A 20,182-nucleotide genomic window follows, 5' to 3' on the forward strand; every position below is an offset into this window, starting at 1 on the left:
GAGTTTGGTGATACACCCCTGGCTACATCCAGAAATGCAACACACTTTCTCACAATTAACTGCAACAAAGGAATTAAATGCTAGAAATTTACCAAAAAACAGTCCATTAAGAGTGGGATTTCTGGAGAATGTTTGCACCTAAATGGCTGATAATTGGTAAGCAGGTACTTATATTAGTGATTTTTTGATTATGCCAAATTGGGCCCCTGTGGGCATGCTAGAGGGCACAGGTGCGGTAGGAGGTAACAGAAAAAACTAAACTTTGCAGTGCAAACCAGGTGTATTATTTGCAAACAACTTTAAGTACAGTCATCGGGGCTGGCGTGCAGACCAGTAGTAATCTTTTAAAGTTTCAGGTCAAAGAAGGCCACAGGAAGCCAAAACCAGCCTTTAAAAAGGTTGTGTTCATACCTGTTGATTCATCCTTGGGAAATATCTGGAATTTCCAATCCTTTCTCAAAGCCATCATTTTCTAAGAGGTTCATATACTTGTTCATCAATAACCATTAATGTTTAAACCATCCCTTCAATAAGGCCATAGCATTGTAAAACGGTTTATTAAAGATATTTTGTATTAATTAGTGTGACTTAGAAGTAGGTAAGATCACATTTTAAAAGCCAATCATGCAGAATGTAAGCTAATTCTGTAGCTATTTCATTGTGTTCACATGGTTTGCACTAATTGTAGCACTCTAAATGAACAGCAACAGAGTTTTAATATATTGTATGTTATGGGGTGCATGAGTATCTAATTGTGATGACCAGTATCTTCAAACATGAAATAAAACCACTTATTAAAATTAAAATCCATTTAATTATTAGATTGTATGTTACAGAATTCTTTTGTTAGCACATTTCATTATAAACGCATGTCTACTTCAAAATACTGATTCAAAAATGCTATTTCCTGCTTTCACACTATACATTTAATTTATTATAACCAATTCTAAGTATTAATAATGGCATATAGGTCATCTAACTCTGTATTTGGTTACAAAGATGAGGCAACAGGTCCCAAATGGTTAAAGCATCTAATGAAATATTTGATTACACCTTGCTGGGTCCAGTCTCCAGATCTTTTATTAAGAACGGCTGCTTCTCTTTAAGTATTTTATAGAATTCATCTTTCCTGTTTTGGGCTCCTGACCTAAGTGCTTGGTACAAGATCCTCATTTTCTCCTGTGGGTTTTTTTCAGTGTGTATTTTGTCGTACGTTTCATCAGTAATCATCTTTTTTGCTTAGTAGACAGTCTGCAATCTCCATTACTGAACTTCTGAACTTCTGAAACACAAAGACCGCAAGGCAAATTCATGAGTGTACAGATTAAACTTTATTCTAAAGACACCCCAAGTCAAACCCCATTTACTAACATTATACTGGCCTGAAAACTAAATGTTCCTAACTTACATGGTCTTAGCTTATTGCTCTGACTGTTGCCTGCAAATACTGACAAATATAGGCTGCAGACTAGAAAGTCTAGAGAAGACTAGTTTGCACATAGAAAAAAACTAGACAGTAATTTGTAACTTGGTAACAATTTTTAACTATCAGTCTGAGACTCAATAATGCTGAGACAGTAACCTGACAGTTACCGTCTCAGACAGTCCTAATTTATACCAAGTAGTTTGTTTATTTATTCCTGTAGTTTATTAAGAAGCATCATACCTGCTGGCGTTTTCTCTGCACTCTGACCTAGAGTGACACAGAGGGCATCTTGGTGAATGTCTGAAACACTATGGGCTAGTTTCCCCAGACACAGATTAAGTCTACACATTTACCAAAAGAAGATCACTGCAACTTATCCCAAGCTTAAAATATCTGGGAAAACCAGTCCTGTCTGTAGGCCAATATTTAAAAAGAAATAATAATAAAATCAGGTATTGAATATGCATGCTCCTTACAGCATGTCGACAGTTTTAATGTAACTGTAGTGCCAAAACAAACAAAGCACATGCAAAGTTTAAAACGCTATAGATTTGACCAGTTACACTATTTACAGCTGGTGAAATTAATTTTTCAACAGTTGCCATTCCTATTAAGGTTCTGACATGCATGGACTTCAAATAACAAATAACTACAGAAAGCTTATTCAAAATCCAAACTAACTTAAATTTAAAAAAAGCAGTCCAGAACACATATAGCTTCCGCTAACTGTTACAGCAGTGGGCGTGAATATACAGTATACACACTGACCATATTGAAATAAATCTACATTGTCTTGTATACTATAAAATGTCTTGTACCAGTGCTAATTTTTCCATCCATCTTTCACCAAAGCCTTGGGTTTAGATGCATCTGAGAAGTGTGACTAGTTAACTAGGGGAGGTTAATAATGATCACGCCTTTAACGCAGCGTCTCACCAAGTAGTACAAACTGGAGAATGTAAACTTTGTAAAAGAAATCCAACTTACATTTCTCCATTTTTTCACTTGTCCTAAAAACCTGATGTGGCTCCCACACCTCCATTCCATCTTCATCTAAAACACTGACTGTAATAACTTCATCCTCAGAGAAGACCACAAAAGTGGGGTGATGGTTGGGGCCATAGTCATAGTCAAACTCTGCAAGCTTCAAAAAGAAATTAGCATTTGAAGAGAAGTTAACTGAAAACATGACACCACTGTAGACCTTTCAAGAAACCCATTTTGATCAGAGTGCTCAAGCTGTAGTTTACCTTTGGCTGGGGTACATATGGATCACAAGATACTTTGTATTTTCTACCAGGAATCAGCTGGCATCTGGAGCTGGTTTCAAAATATGTACTGCCTTTATGCTTTTTCTTCACCTATATAACAAGTGACAGGATGTTTGCCACTGGGGTACATAAGTTCCTATTTATATAACGCACTAAAACTGATCACAACAGTTACTTCCATGGTTGTCAATTCACTGATATTCACTAGGTGCAACTGCTTTTAATTACTAAGGAGGCTACCACCAGCGAGGGGGAGTCACTGTCATATTGTTCATGACTACATTAACAAACACTGATTACCTCTTCAACTGGTACGTTTCCTGCCGCCAAGTGGATGTGCAGTTTATTTCTGATTTTCTTACTAGTCATTTCTTTATAGAAGAGCAGCACTTGAGCACTGATTGGTTTGGAGTAATGGATCATGTTTTTGAGGAGGCCAAAGAGGGTGTGATCCTGGATTCTAATAATCACATGTGTGTTTGTCACCATCAGTGGCCTTAAGATCTCTACATTATCACTGAAATATGCCACAGTGAGTTCCGTCTGATTTTTTTCTGTAAACAGAACATTCGTCTATTCAGAGACAATATCTAAAAACATGTTGTCCAAGTAGTGGTTAAATTATCAGGCAGGAACATTCCACACAAGGAAATGTCAAAGGGATGATTTTCGAACAAGCTGACAATTCAAAGATTATTTTTAAAAATGTAAAACATTTATAATTTTTCAACTTCAATGCACATGAACACTAAACCTACATAAAGGGTAAAAACAGTATTGTTTAGATCAGGCAAATGTGAAGAACAGTGATAGCATTCAGCTAAATATACAACTCCAGCAATATTATTCATCTAAATACAGGTTGAGTATAGGAGAAAAAAATCTTGATAATAAATGGACCAAATATAAAGATTTTTTTTTTTGTACCATAGACCGTCTCACAGTGTGGCAGGTGTAGATGACTGACTGAACCTTCACAGCAGTCTATTTCGTACAGGGGTCCTGCAGGCTGCATGTGACCCAAGCCATCCAAGAGACGGGTATCCCAGGAGACGATTCTGTACTGTACCTCCCCTTTCTCCTTCATGTCAAACACAATGTTGGTGATTTTACACTGGAACTGACCAGCATGAGGGCACAGAAAGCTGTAGGTCAGAAAACCCAGAATACAAACACATGTTGAATATAACAGCTTAACAGTTTGTGTTAAGGTAAAAACTGTAATAAACATATAGTACCTGTATGTAGACGTGGTCATGTCCTCTAAATGGATTTCTTTCATTTTAGGAATGAAAACTTTACTTTCTGTTGAGGCCTATTAAAGTGAATAACAGTAGATTAAAAAAGTACACTGGACTGGATTTTTCCATTTGCTGAACTCACATAAACTGAACTGTGAATGTATGTATATTTGTAACGCGGGATGGGAGGGTGTTGGGCGAACACACTTGTGTGTAATTTTTTCACAAGTTAGGATCAGAGTCAAATAAGCATAATGACTTTATAGCATTTTTAATAATTCTCTAAATTGAAATGGTGCATAAATATTGTCTCTTCATCATAAGTTGATATTTATGCTCATCTAACAACCTATAGCACTGCTAGCAATGTCAAATTTTCAGTTTCTATAGCTTTGATAAGAGATTTTTACAGTTTTCTTTCTTGCACTGACTCAGTAAAAGCACTGACTCATCTAATAGCAAATGTTTCTGAATGTAGAGTTCTGGGAGAGGTGCCCTCTTACTTACTTTGTTAAAAGTAATTCTTACATTTCCAGTGCCAGAGAGTTGTGTTGATGATGAGCAAGTGCCCATTGTAGAAGTCCCATTATCTTCAGAAATTTTCTCCGCTATATGAAATGCAAAAGCAAACAAAATACATTAATATTAATAATTTATTTCCAAGAGACAATTTGTTGCATTGTTCATCATCACCTGTTGGAATTAGCTATTTTAAATGTTCATGTAGGTATATCACATCTGTTATGAAGGGCTTATCTAGATGTGTGATATAGCCTCATGAACACCACCTTAATGGACACTTTTACCAACAGTCCTTACTGGGTACTATGGAGCACCATCTTTGAAAAAAAATCAGATACATTTCTAGCACTTTTTTGTCATTCAAACATTCAAACTGTTGGGGTGTTTTTGCCCCAATAGTTTCTAAGTTTTACACGCTCCCACAGCTCCTGTAGCCCATATTCTGTTCTTGTAGGCAAAGGTGAAACTGATTTAAAACTGAGTTTAAAAGTGCACATGATTGCTATTGATGAATTATTGGCTGATTGGTGACTGATGAGTGACATTTATCAGTTAACTATACATCTTATGTACTTTGGTTTTTATTTAATGTAACGGGGCCCTCCTTGACACTTCTCAAAGTTACAGGAACATCAACCACCAAGGGATGCACCGAGTCTCCTCTTCACTAGAAGGTCTGCTAGTGGGGGCTAAGTACCTGGCGCAGCTGCCCGAGAAAACTGCGCAGGCGCCTGAGGACAAGAGATGTGCCGCTCAGGCATTTACTGATATGATGGATGCATATTTTGGGAGGGAATCTGCCAGTTTAGTGGATGCAAGGCTGACCTGCCTAAGCAAGGACTTGGCTAGAGTCATCTAAGGAGAAGAGGCAGGAGGAGCTCAGTCAGAAGTTCTCTTTTGTGATTCACAGCCTTCTGCTAGCACCTGCATCGATGGCCCTACAAGGGAAAAACCCGACCCTCTACTCCAACCCTCTAATCCCAAAGGGTGCACATAGCTCCAGAGCCTGTGCACTCCTTCACAAGACCTCCAATAAGGTACAAGTGACATCTGGCATGCACCGCTCCAGAGTCTGTACGTCCCCCCGCAGGACCTCCAGGAAAGTGGAGGTGTCTATAGTACCAAAGGCCATGGCAGTCAGTTCATGGCAGTCAAATGACCTAACATTCCCTGTATTCTTCCCATTAGTGTTTCAGTTCCCATGCCTGTTGTTGCTCTATAATGGTTACTGTAATGGTTCCCTCCTCGACCCCTCCTCGTAAGCCCACATAGCCTCTCAGCACATGCCTTTTATGTTATATCGTCTTGTCAGTGTTTGTGTGTGTGTGTCTTCTCTCATTACCTTGTCCCCATCCTGTTAGTTACTCATTTGTATCATCAGTCACTTGTCAAAGCCCTTTTTAAGTTGTATATTTAAGTCCCTGTGTTGTCAGTAGGGTTTGTTGGTGTTTGACCCCATGCCATGCTTGTGAAGAAGTATTACCAGTTGTGCTGTTTGCAATGTCATTTAGTTTAATGTAGTTTGTCCTTGTTGTTCATATTTTGTTTTGCTTCTGTTTTAATAAAAAGTATTTTTGTCAATGACAGAGACTTGCCTCAGCATCCTACTTCCTTGACACATCTCAACATTACATTCAATTTGAGATTCTAAACTATAAATTACTTACACATCGGTATTGTTGTCTCTTAGTTCAGTAATATTTTTGTTACAGTAGGAACCTGTATGAGGTACTAAAGTAAGCTTATTTAACTAAAATATACATATACATATATTTTATATATATATATATATATATATATATATATATATATATATATATATATATATATATATATATATATATATATATATATATATATATATATATATATATATATATAGTTAACCCTTCTATACTGAAGTGCTGTTATGGCTCTTGTAAGAAAAAGAATCACTGTTTATACCAGTCTTTGTTAGTGCTTAAATATTACATTAAAGCCAACTGAAGATTAAAATTCCATGCAGTAAATGTATGACCACTTCTACCTTGTTGACTTAGGGGCATGTGATTCTGCCTCCCAGGATGTAGCCCAGTTAAGAGATTGTGCCCCTTGCCAGCTTGCATTTGGTTGGGTTGGCTGTCAACCCTGCATCAATGATTCTTTGTAGGACCATATCAACAGGCTGAATGTGTTTCAACCAGGTCATACTATAGATGACAATGTCGTTGATGTAAGCAATACAGAAGTCTTCAGTAGCCTTCAACAGTTCATCCATCTACCTCTGGAACATTGCTGTAACTTCATGCAGGCTGAAGGGCATGACTGAAATGTTATGAAGGCCACTGGGTGTATAGAAGACTGTCAACTGTCTGGCTGGTTGGCTTAATGTTACCCCACCAATACCCTTTGTATAGGTCTAAGGTCGTAAGAAACTTCACTTTCCGCAGGCTTTCAATTAACTCATCAGCTCACGGCATTGGGTAAAAAAGCTGAAACTGTGTTTAGAACCACAGGCCCTTGTCAGTCTTGGGGATGAGGACCACTCTTTGATGCTAAATCACCCCCAGTTCTAGAATCATCTCCACTATCTTCTTCAGGTTGGGGATCAGGCACCAGGGCACTCTGACATTCATTTGTCTGACTGCATCTGATATCAGCAGACGTAACTTATAAATGATTGTGATGTAAATTATGCTTGTTTTATCTTGCTCTTCTCTGAAGAACTTCAGTGGGATGAGTTCCTTTAGCCCCTTCTGTTGCTGTGGCTTGAGATGTGACAGGTTGAGTGGTGGACAGGTCCCTCCTCCCTCTTTGGCTTCTGTCCATGGTGTCAGCATATTAGTATGAAATGTTTGCTACTTTTTCGTCCTGTCTGGCAGTAGTACTTCAAATGACATCTGGCTGATTTGCTTGACAACTTCATTAGGCCCCAGCCACATGAAGCAAGCTAACAAGCAAGTATCTAACATGGGCAGGAAAACAAATGCTGTCACCCAGCATTAGCTCTCTGTCTCTTGCTGTTTTGTCATATTGCTCTTTCTCTCAATGATGGACCTTCTCATGCTCTCATGAACCTCCATCAAATTCATCATGTTTTCTTTCATCTTTAGCATGTGGAACAAGGACATTCGGTCTCTGATATTAATTTATTCTTCCCATGTTTCCTTCAAAACATCCAGTGGACAGCCCACTTTTCTTCCATAAAGGAGCTAACAGGTTCAAAACCTCATGAATGCATAAGGCACCTCTTGGTATTCAAAAACAAGTATGGGAGTCATATATTCTGATAATCACTAATTTCTGAAACAATCTATGTGAGCATACATTTCACTACTACCCATCATTTTGTGGTTGGTAGTAGTGATCCTGATTCCTATTATGCCTAATAAATCAGAAACTTCCTTAAATTGCTTAGATGTGAAGTTTATACCCTGGTCTATAAAAATTTCCCTTGGTATCTGTGAGGGAAAATGATGAATGCTTGCTTGAAAGAGGAAGTAAGAAATATGTGACCTTTGCTCTTGTCTTGACCAGTCAGCAAGAAAGGTGAATAGGGAAGTGATGGTGCAGTTAATGAAAAAGCAGAAGTATGACAGTTATCACAACAGCAACAGGGAGTAACAAACTGTTCTTAGCAGGAAAGAATGTTCAAGGAGGGTTGAGATGCTCGGCACCTGGTGTCACAAGATTAGCACATGAGAGAACAACAGGGAATGGTGGGGGTATATGAACTCATGAGAGAGAAGTGAGAGACTTCTTTCCCTCGATGCATAAGGGACAGAACCAACAAAGCTCACTCGTCAGCAAGTCTAGCTCGAGTCAAATGATTTTTCCTCCACAGTATCCACACCATAGAAATTAGCTGTATTAAAGTATTAACAAACGGGCATGTCTTCACTTTTCTCTGGGGAAAGGTTTACGGATATCATGTCGCATAATCACAAATTACCAGGATATAGCAGTTTCTTCCCCTACTTCTTGGTAAAAGCCCTACTATATCCATGGTGATTTGTGAGCATGGTACATCCACAATAGGTAGGTTTATCATGGTCACTCTGATTTTCCCTGTGGTGCTGTTAACTGGCATTCTGGGCATGCACTATAGAACTCCATTACGTCAAGGTGTTGTGGCCAGTAAAACCGGTCTCCTCTTAGACTCATATATCATTTGAGAAGACATGACTAGTAGAGTGGATCAATAGCAATATGCCTATTTATTTATTTTTCTGTCGAGGACCAGGCCTCAAGCAATTCCCATTCTCTTCTTGATTTTACCTGGGTCACAATATTTACTATGTTGAGGTCAAATTTGTGTCCCTCATGGTCTTTGTGAATGGACATGAGAGATAGCAGGTTGTGTCTTTTAATAGCCAGGTAGTGCTCGTGTATTCTAGTTGACAATGTCCTTCCTGTTTATTCAATGTAATTCTTTTCACAGTTGTTGAATTGAAAGTTATAAATGACATTTGTCCTCCGACTTGGTTCTGCTTGTTCTTTTGTTTTGGACAAAATCTGCCTCAGAGTTGCTGTTTGTTTGTGAGCCACCACAATTCCATGTTGTCGTAGTAGTCTCACTGTCATTTCTGAAAGGTTTTGAACATAAGGAATGGTGACTTGCCCGGTTGTTGTCTCATCATTTGGGTTGTTTGTGTTCTTTGTAAGTATGCACCTCTGAATGAAACTGCGTGGATATCCATTTCTTGAGAAAACTCAAGAAGTGCAAGTGCTTTTATTCTTTCAACTTAGATTCTTGGGTATTTCAATGTGACTCCACTCTTCTAAATGTTCTAACGCAGTTCTGTTTATGACATTTTGGGTGATTGCTTTTCTGTAAACTGATGTTTGGAGTTCTCCACTCATGGTACTGGTGACCAGGACATCCAAGAATGATCATTTGTTTTCAGTTTCCATTGTAAACTGAATGTCTATGGAAATGGTATTGATTGACTTGAAGATTTGGTCGACTTGATTGCATTTAATTATCACAAATGTGTCATCGACGTAGTGCACCTATAACTTGGGATTAATTTGTAGAAGTTTCTCAAGTTTCTGCATTACCACTTCAGTGATTAGACAAGATATGGGAGATCCCATTAGTGATCCTTTAGGACAAATATCCACCAAGAGGACCGCTGACAACAGAAAGCATATGCAAGCTCCTCCAATTATGCCTAACCACCTACTTCAAATTTGACGGGGAAATCTATAGTGACCAGTATTCTTTAGGCCATTTATCACCGATTGAAGCCATTTGAGCAAATCCTTCAAACATGGTCAGGAAATGTTCTGTGGTGTTCACCATGCAGTGTATGTTGGTGTTTGTACTTCTTGCCACATTTATTCTCTCATTCGTTTGTTTATGCTTATAGCCTGAGAGTTTCATAGGATCTGTGTTTGTAATTTCCCTGCTAACTCTTCCCTCTCACTTTGCTTTTCACTTTGTTCCCACTTCTTGCATTTAAACAAACATAAACTCATTCATAGATCCATAGTTCATTCATACATCCATAGTTCTAAATCAAATTATTTTAAACTTTTGAAGAAACGTTTAAAAAGTATGCTATCAAGTGTAACAGCAAAAAGGAAAAGACAGTACACTGGTACTCATTAAAGTTGCACTATGTAAGATAGTTAAAGCATAGTGGAAGCTCTAGCCAAGGCTAGGTAAGGTTCCAAATGAAGAGTGTGTCAATGGTCAATTGGTTGTAATGGTATGCAAACTCTACTTGAAAATAACACTTAATCAAGATTAACTAGAGGAATTCAGAGCTTTGAAAGAGGAACTGAAAGAGTAAAATGAATGACTGTTTATGAACAAGTTATAGTTTTATATATTAATGATGCCAATTCCTTGTAAAAGATTCAGTCTTTACTGTGCATGTCTACTAGGGTAAACCTTAAATGTAACTGAACAGCTAACCCTTTGACATTTAGTTATAACGAACCTTATAAACTTGGTTATAAACTTGGTTATAACTTGATTACTTTAAATAGATTTGGGCAGACAAATAGAGAAAAGAAAAAATATAATTAACATTTATATCAGGGGATCTCAACCTTTTCCACTTCATGGCCCACCTGTTTATAAGTAGAAAGAATAATGGCCCACAAAAAAACAAAACTCAGCTTTTCGTGTAAAATAGTTTTTTTCTGTTAAAAAGCTGGCTATGTCAGCAATCCATTTTAGGCCATCATTCGTGTGCTGGTCTTTATGTAGTTTGTTTGCTGTGGTTTCTTCGATCATCTCACAGCACAAAACTATGGCAGCCAATTCCTCAGTGATTATAAAAAATTTCTTACTCCATGCAAAATGTTTGGTGATGATGCAGCTAGCTTTGAGGGTACACTTGAAATGTAACGTTATAGGAACAAATTGTTTGCTTTTGGAGCTGCAGTCCATCGCTTTTTCCTTCATCATCACATATGAACAGCTAAAATTAAGTGAATAAAGAAAACCTTCCTAAATATAAATGCATCAAACTCTACACACTTTATATTTCATGCCAATTTGTATGAAACCTTTTTGTATTGGTGCACTTTAAACACAAGAAAAATTACTTGTTATTGTTGATGAAGTAGAAAAAGAAGCAGTCTAGCCATGTCTCAATGTGAACAAGAAATATTATTTTTCAAAACAAACTGTTTACATGTCCATGTTAAATTGTTAAACATGGTCTAGCTATTGTCATAATTGGCCACCCTCCTGGCATCCCTGTTTCCATGGTTTCTCTGTCATGTCTGCTTTCCTTTACTTCCTTGTTGTTCTGTTCCTTGGTTTCATTTTCTCTGCTACTCGTCTGTTGTTTCCATACCTGTCACACCTTCACCTGGTCCTCAATTCCAGTCTTTGTTCTGATTTTTGCTTTTCATATGTTCACCTGTGTCTGGTTAGTCCTTAATTGTCTTCGTTGTTTAAGTCCTGTGTTTTGTTGACCTGCCCTAATCCCCCAGAACTAGTGAAAGTACTGTTATTGAGAACATTTCTTCAGGGTAAAGCACTAGAGTGGGCTGAGATAATACTCCAGCACAGAGCTCAAGAGGCTAGGACTGCGGAAGGGTTCTTCCAGTTGTTAACTGCAGGATTTGCTGAAACCTCACCTGTTCCTGTTCCCAGCATTCAGGGTTCTTCAGGTCCCCACCATGGAAGATGCCACTCAGCCTGCTCCTGATCCAGTTCCTGTTCCTGGCTTGAGAGATGCCGCCCATCCTGTTTCAGTTGCTGTTCCCAGGGTGAGAGACGCCACCCATCCTGATCCAGTTCCTGTTCCCGGTGTGAGAGATGCCGCCCGTCCTGTTCCCAGGTCAGTTCCTGTAGCTAAGAATCTGGACCTCCTGGACCTGCTGTTCCTGGTGTAGACTCTGTTCCAGGTGTAGAGGACACTGATCTGCCAGTCCATGTTTCCAGCACAGAGATTGTCACCCTGTCAGTTCCTGTTCATCCAGTGGACGAAGCCACTCTACCTGTCCCCATGCCTTGTGCCACGCCCATCCTTGTGGTTGCTCCTCCAGACTCCCCTATGGCCCTAATAGCTGCTTCTATTGTTTCCTCAGCTCCCGTTTTGCCTCATCCTGTTCCTGTTGTTGTTCATGTTCCTGTCCATAAATCTATGACATGGTTACCATGGTGAAGCTTGTTACGCTACCTTGTGGCATTAGTGTTCCCTTGCCCGTCCCAGTACCTGCACCCATGCCTATTGTCTATTTTGTTCCTGTGCCTGTCTCAGTTGCATTGGAAATACTTACCTCTGGCTCTGCTTCTATTTCTGTCCCCATTCCCATAGCTATACCTCTCCTCTCCTCTCTTGTCTCTGTACCCACCTCCTGTTCGGGCCATGTTACTGGTCCTACTCCTTTACCCATCCTACTTCTGTCCCTCAGTCTGTCCCAACACTGATACCTGTCTGTAGTTTAGCCCCAAGTCTCATATATATCCCTGGTCTTGTCACGTTCCGGGACCACAGTCCTGCCCCATCTCCAGTGCCTGTCTGTAGTCCTGCCCCTGCATCTGTCCCTACTACTTTGTTTACTCCTTGTGTCCCTCAGGTTTCTGTGTCCAGATCAGCTTCCTCAATGTCCTCTGGTTCTGTTTCCTGTCCTGGTTCAGTCCTTCATCTGATTGGGTCTTCTGTGTTTTGTCCAATCCTCAATACATATTGTTTGCCTCATCTTCATGTTCTAGGTCTGTGTCTGGTGTTTGTTCTTTATCATGTGTCATTCCCGGTCCCAGATCCTTGCATCACCCGTGATCCTGTGGCCGTTCCTCGCCTTACTTCGTCTCCATACCGGCTCTATGATACAAACCTGGGCCCTTCTCCTCACCTTGCCTGAGAATCAGCTTCACCTGTTATCCAGTGACCTGCTTTTGTCCATCATGTTGCCCCTGTTGTATTGACTGTGGCCGTTCCTATTTTTCCCTTGTTTCTACCCCTGTGCCCATCTGTGTGTCCATTCTATTTATTATAGAATAAATAAATAAAATGTCTTTCAGAGTTGAATGAAAAGCCTCAAACAGGATAATACTAATACTCCAAAGACACAAAAGCATTTTTGAATACAATACAAAAAATAAAAATCAAATAAATGCAGTAAATGTGTACCTAAAAAATTAAGAACTAACACATAGATTGTAAACCCATAAATTAAGAGAATTCCTGACCTCATACCACAATTCCTGTATCTGCAGACAGACCCACAAACATGGAAAGAATTATAATAACATTTGCACAAATTTGAATTCATCCTATGCCTAGATTCTGTAGCAATAAAAAGCTGGTGAAAAATTTAGAATTGCCTCTCCCAAACTAAGTTACTTGCTGTAATATGAGTGGGCTGTTCACATATAGGTTAACTCCGCAGTCTGATAAATCAGTGGCAGAACCAAACTCCTCTCCCCACAACCTTTTAGTTATAGAATACACATTATTCACACTGGCATTGCAGAACTCAATGTACAACCTTTTCATTACAAATTGTACTTCTTTTGTGGCCTTTAAAGCAGCTCAACGGGAGAGACAGTAAAGCCGTTAGCAGCTTTAACTTTGCTCATACGAAACTTTTGCTTCTGAAGAAATACTTGGGAATATTAAACTTACTTCTGATCTGCTGAAACAAGAGGATATCACCACCCTGCACTATATCACCAACTACCCTTGTACCTTTGAGCTTCTAATCAATAGGCCCAGAGGGGAAAAAGCAAAGGCGCTTCATAAAAGGGGCCTGAATGAGCCCATGAGAGTGGGTGTTATGGTACGCTGGCACTCACCCAGAGGGACACACCCACTGACATACACATACACACACACACACACACACACACACACAAAATAACCACACCTACCTTGTCCATAATCCGCCGATTATTGATCACCATCACCTGTGCCTTGGTTGTGTTTATTCATTTAAGTCCACAGCTTCCTACATCCAGACGTGCACATTGCTATCAACTACAACGTATATTGATGTCATTGAGCGAGCTAGACTGCGCAAATCCTAGAGTTGAGCTTCATAATGCAGCTGCAGATATTTTATATGAGGCCAGTTTAGTTACTCACAAGAGAATATGGTTAGTATCATATTCTTTGGGATTTAATTATTTGTTGAGGAGACTCGTCCTCCACCAGGAAGCTGCATATTCCATGGCAAGCAACAGCAAGCAAAAAAGAATATCCAACTTTCTTCTCAAGTAATGTTAATGTTTCAAAAAACAAATCAAAAGCATATATTCTCAAATGTGTTTGTCATGTTATGACCCTGCCCCCTCCTCAAACATCTAGGTGTGCGTGTGTTCGTCTGTGTTGCCACGGCCTCTTGTGTCATCCACCTGTTCCGTGTTATGTGTAATCGTCTTGGGTGTATATATGTCTTGTGTCTCATCGTACATGTGTTGGTGTTTGAGATGTGCATAGTGTTTGAGCTTTGTTGTATGTTTTGCCTGTTTGTAAAAATAAAAGTGAGTTTCATCGTGCCTCATCTTTGCATCATGTTTATCCTCGCATTGTCACAGAAAAACCAACCGCAGAAGGATGCCTGGGAAGGGACAGAAGAAAGGGAAGAAGGGAAACAAACGTGCTTCCACAGCTTATGCAGGGAAGCCCCCTGTGTTCTTGGGTACCCTCTGGACTCCCACAATAGGGGAGCATGGCCCAGTTGTGTGTGGTTCAGGTGCGGAAGAAGGGGAGTCACATATAATTACATCATACTACCAGGACTGGTATAACGATTTCCATTCCTCGGAGTAGGATGATGTGGACTCCTACAATACCACTGAGAGTTCTGCAGTGGAGGAGGGACCTGCTGGATGGTTTTGGGGGGGTCCTGGGCAGGACTCCACTGGGTCCTATGAAGACCAGCCTGACCAGAAGACCGGTATGCAGAGGCGGACTCCACTGGGTCCTATTTGGGCCTTGCAGAGGGCTACGTGGAGTATGGAGAGAAAAGGGGGTGCAGTGATGTCACTCTGGAGTTGGACAAGGGGTCCGATCACGAGGAGGACCCATTGATGAAGGTGGAGGAGGTATCTAAGGGGAAACCTTCCCCTCCGAATGATGTCACGAGCTCAAAGGAAGATGAGCCCCCAGAACCCAAGGCTCTGACCGTACCAAGGAGCTCTGGAGCAAGCAAGCAGCCCCAGGTGACTGCCAGAGCACAGGCGCCAACACCTAAGACTACGGGAGGAAAAAAGGCAGCGGCACCAGAGACTGCTCCTCAAATAAGCAACACAGCCGGGACGATCCCCTACGTGCATGTGCCAGGGCCAGGACAGCCAACACAAACCGAGCCAGCAATGAACACTCCCCCCGCAGGCTGTATGGCATCCGACCCAGCCGACAGCTGGGGTTCCCCCACTCTTCCCAGGACTATTTAATATGTGTGGTGTAGTGCCTGTCCCTGTCACCGTGCCTGTCCCCATTACCTTTAATATGCCAATCACTTTGTTCCCTTCTGCGTCTATGTCAATCCACGTTAGTGTTTACGTTCCTGGATCTGTCATCGTACTATTCCCGGTACTTCCCACCACACTCCTACTCACGCTGGCCCATGGCGGACTGCCTGGTCCTCTGGCCTCGCTGTTTGGCATTGGTCTAGGGTTCGCAGCCTGTTAGGCTGGCACGCTGGGAGTCATGCCCTTGAGGGGGAGGGCTCTGTCACGTTATGGCCCCACCCCCTCCTCAAATGTCTAGGTGTGTGTGTGTTCGTCTGTGTTGCCATGCCCTCTTGTATCGTCCACCTATTCCGTGTTATGTGTAATCGTCTTGGGTGTATATATGTCTCCTGTGTCGTAATACGTGTGTTGGTGTTTGAGATGTGCATCGCATTTGAGCTTTGTTGTACATTTTGCATGTTTGTCAAATTAAAAGTGTGTTTCATCATGCCTCGTCCCCGCATCCTGCTTATCTTTGCATCGTCACAATATTACAGGGGACAAGGATGAAAAACAACAGTGTCTTATGAAGGGTTTTGTTGAATAGTGTAAGGAGAACTACCTACAATGCAAATGTCAGTAAGACAAAAGAACTGGTAGTGAACTTTAAAAGGAGCATCTTACCACCACCATCCATCTCTATCAATCGTACGGCGGTAGAACTGGCATACAGAGGTAGAGCTTGTGGACTCTTACAGTGATACACTCTTTAAAAAGAGCCAGCATAGTATTTCTTATTTATGCATGAGTAGAAATGCCTTTTTAGTCTGGTGGAATTGATTGCCTATATTAAATAAATTGTTTCTAATTACCTCATGCCGGGAAATTGCACTCCCAACCACCGCGGTCAAGTTATCCACACTTTAAACATAATGCTACACTGTAAAAAATGTCTGTGAAATTAACAGTAAAATGCTGTAAAATCATGACATTTAAAAGTGGAAATAGAAACGCAACGAAACTGTCACAGAACGCTCACCTCCCGTGAGGCACGTGGTTTAGCCAGCCACGTGCAGTAGGAGGACTTTCGTTTGTGGCCACGCCTGCACACACCTGTACTTCGTTTTGTCTGTGTGTATTTAAACTCACGTCAGGGTTTGCGGCGTTGTTGGTCATTGAAGACCTAATGTCTAAGTGTAACGTAACGTATTCTTGTGTATCGTGTTTGTTCAAATGTCAAATCGTTTATCTTTTGTAATACGTGTGAGTGCCGCTGTCATTTATGTAATAAATGTTCGTCCCTGTCGAGGAAGTCTGTGCGTCCTGCCCCATGCTCTGCGGCAGTGCGGCACTCGGGCCACTATACGTTACAGAATGACCAACCACCACAGGACGCCTAATCCCTCGGCAAAGAACGGACTTCCTAGCAGGAGGTGCGTGGACACCCTCTGCACTGCCACCTGGATCCCAGGATATTGGGGAGAGGACCGTGATCGCTGTCTGTGTCTTCTCCGGAGGCAGAGTGGAACACCCCCAGGATTGTTAATTTTCAAGGAAGCATATGTTAAAAGAAGAATATTTATTTATAGAATCTACTGACTGCGGTAGCTTAAACTCAAATAAAACCTGTTATACAAAGAGCAATACAACACAGCTAAAATTCTATCCTGACAATGTTGTTTACAAAGAATATGTACAAACGCAATACAATTGTCTTCATATGAAAGGTTAAATCAGGTGATGTGTCTGGGTAGAACTGAGCGGACCTATATTTCACAACATATCAGTAGAATATTAGTAACGCTGTAGTAATAGTTACTAAAAATGTGTTACATGCACTATTTTTTACAACCTCCGTGATTTAAAACAGTTGAGGGTTAAGTTGAAATGTTAACACCAAACTCCATGTGAATTGCTGTCTTGCCAGTGCTAGATTTGATGACACTTTCCTATTTATGTTCACTGTACAAAATAAAAAAACGTGCAGGTGACTGCAGTGAACATGGAGTATGTTGCTAATACTTATACAGATGAATGATTTATTAGGTCAATAAATATTAAGACATTAACAAATGTTATTTTATCTGCCCATCACAGCATAGAAATTGAATGGAATTATAATTCCATTGCTTTTCATTAGTTCTTTATATTTGCATCATATTAATTGTTAATCGGTTGCTAAAGAAAAAATGTTTCTGTTTTCATTACAAAATAATGTCATTTGGTCATAGTTATAGTGCTTTAAGACCATTTTTAAAAGAATGATTTTCAGTGTAAAATTTCCATTCCCGCAAAAATAAAGGCCTGTATTGTTACTTTTTAAAGTATATGAGCTCTGACTCGTCAAATCACGGAGCACTAGAGTTTGTTTCTGACTACTTTATTATTGCAGGAGCAAGCGTTTTGGCGAAGTCGCGAGTGCACCCAAACTGCTCGCTAATGAAGACACGGACAATCTTCAAATCTAGCACTGGCAAGATAGCAATTCACATGGAGTTTGGAGAACTTCTCATTTTTTTCATTCAAAAAGTTTTATTTTAATAACAGTGTGATCATTTTAATTTAGCAAAAATGGCTAAATTTACTGGATTTACTGGTTCAAAATTTACGACAGTTTTAAAATGTACAATTTACAGATTCTTCTGTAATGTTGTTTACTGTATTTTTACAGAATTATTCTGCCACCTACAGCTGCCAGGATTTTTTCGTAAAAATAACTTTTTTTTACAGGTTACGGTATTTTCTTGCTCACAGCAAACTAAACTCCCTAAACAAAAAACACGTTCATATTTCTTGAAGAGCTTTAGTGTAGACAGGCATTTGATGATGATATAGCGTAGCGTACCAACGGAAGAAGGGAAAATTAAAATCCAAAGTACTTTTCGTTTTAGTTTTCTTTAGTGGGTCAAAATGCGAAGACAAACAGCTACAAAAAAAATAAAAAATCCACAGGTAAATTATCTCAGTGTGTTAAAATATTTGGGTTATCGGTAACATAGCCCATGTCTCGAGCTAGACCCACGCGCGCAGAGTAAATTGAAAGTTTTATGGGACACCCTATACGCCGTTTAATTTTCCAGTTTATACCTGTACCCGCCATCCCCAATCACCCCTCCTTATGGTTTGGGCACAACAAAATCCTAATCCTGTTAGTCCTCAAATAGGTCGATGTTGTTTATTAGAATGGATACAAACATTAAATCAGACCATATACAAAGAGGTGCATGCATTAGATGTTACTTTTATAACATGTGCACACATAATCATCGGTCCAATACTCAGTCGATATGATCATATATAATCACTTCATGATGTCTCACTCGGCGCCAGTTTTTTCTTCTAGCTTCGGCTCCAGATTTGAAACACTGCACTAGTGATAATCCCTGTTTTAGCTGGCAGTCAAGCCTTATGATAAACCTCAGAGAGACATCTAGGAAACCATTTCACAAAGTGCTTATTAAGCGATTTAAATATGGTACTAATTGTGTTTCATGTAATTATACAATATCCAATCAAAGTGTCAGCAACGTGTACTTTCATGCAGCAGAGCACCTTCATTCAATATAGGCCTGCACATATTTAAAAAGTAACCACATTTACACATTTTAAGTTTGTTTTAGTACTGTATGTTTTATGTTTGTTGTATTGCATTATTTGCTCATCAAGTAAAGTCTACTTCCTTTACTTGAAATTCAGTAAAAGTATGTGTTTACGCCAAAGCTGTTTAAAAATACGGAAGTCTGCGTTTCTCTCTACAGCGTTTCTCTCTAAAGACCGTTAGTTTGCGGTGAGCAGATGGCAGGGATGCCTTGACCTTGTTCGACTCTGGTCAAAAAAGCGATTTCCGAATCTACTTTACTGGAGACCGAGACAAGACTGAGTCCAAATGTCACTGAGACCGACACCGGACTCGAGTACATCTGTATCGAGAACTACAGAATCACAAAATGGAAACAAGCAAGTAGTGCCTTGTTCCGATTTTTCTAATTATGTAGTTCTTGTCACAATTTCCCAAAACACAATCTACACTTCTTTTTTTTTTTTTTTTTTTACTATTTTCTAGCTGTTGTATGTAGCCAGTGTAGCCTGCATTAAAACATTTTTCAAGCATCAGCGAATTTAAGTAATGCAATCTGTCAAAACATTCAATATACAGTTTTACATTTTTGCGAAAAAAATCATGAAAGCGTTCTGCTTATACTACAATTAAAACTGGAACTGCTCCTATTATCTCTGCATATAATTGACCTCTAAATGTCATTACCAGCGTAAATCTGAAAAGAAAATTCCTTACCCATGATTTGGAATTCGTGTGGTGTTGCTCTGCAAATGATTTAGCTGGCAGTAGCTTTAGGTAAAGTAAACGCTTTTGAATCAGGAAGTTTAGGCATTAAGACCAATGGGTTTCTAGATCCAGATAGATGCAGTTAGAGAATTTGGCTTTTCAGAACAAAACCTATTGTTTCCATAGATGTGCAGTATAAGGATACATCATATAAAAAGGGCATTTTCTTGTGTCAAAAAATGATGAGCACATGGAATATGGAGAACTTCTCGTTATTTTAATCTGTGTATCTTGTAATGTATATACGTAAAGCTGACTTTCATTCTGAATACCATCTGTACTCTGTGACAAAACAGAGTTCAAGGCTGGAAAGTCTTAATATTAACAACTTGGTAGATGTGACCATCATACATTCTTATTGGGCACCATGTCATTCCACTGAAACACAGTGTGTTGTTGAAGTAAGCATGGTCTGTAGTGGAACCATATTACAAATTCACAAATAGTATATTAGAAAGATATCACAAAACAAAAAAGGGTTTTCATATACATGTACTTGATATCAATGTAATGGCAGTTTTTCTTTTTAGGTGT

The 20,182-nt window shown here is 39.7% G+C and overlaps 1 protein-coding gene across 1 annotated transcript; it reads right to left on the reverse strand.

The window, feature by feature from the left end:
• Positions 1-855: 855 nt before the first annotated feature.
• Positions 856-19,618, reverse strand: LOC145659062 (uncharacterized). Its single transcript, XM_081719934.1, has 9 exons — positions 19,598-19,618; positions 4,446-4,546; positions 3,936-4,012; positions 3,625-3,842; positions 2,998-3,251; positions 2,677-2,787; positions 2,414-2,570; positions 1,667-1,693; positions 856-1,282 (listed from the first exon to the last, which is right to left on the reverse strand). The coding sequence occupies exons 1-9, from the start codon at positions 19,599-19,601 to the stop codon at positions 1,227-1,229; spliced, it is 1,005 nt and encodes a 334-aa protein (XP_081576060.1). The 5' UTR covers positions 19,602-19,618; the 3' UTR covers positions 856-1,226.
• Between the last annotated feature and the right edge of the window lie 564 nt (positions 19,619-20,182).

This window comes from Electrophorus electricus, chromosome 8 (genome assembly GCF_041902795.1).
Source record: "Electrophorus electricus isolate QZ-2024a chromosome 8, ASM4190279v1, whole genome shotgun sequence".
Taxonomy (NCBI): domain Eukaryota; kingdom Metazoa; phylum Chordata; class Actinopteri; order Gymnotiformes; family Gymnotidae; genus Electrophorus; species Electrophorus electricus.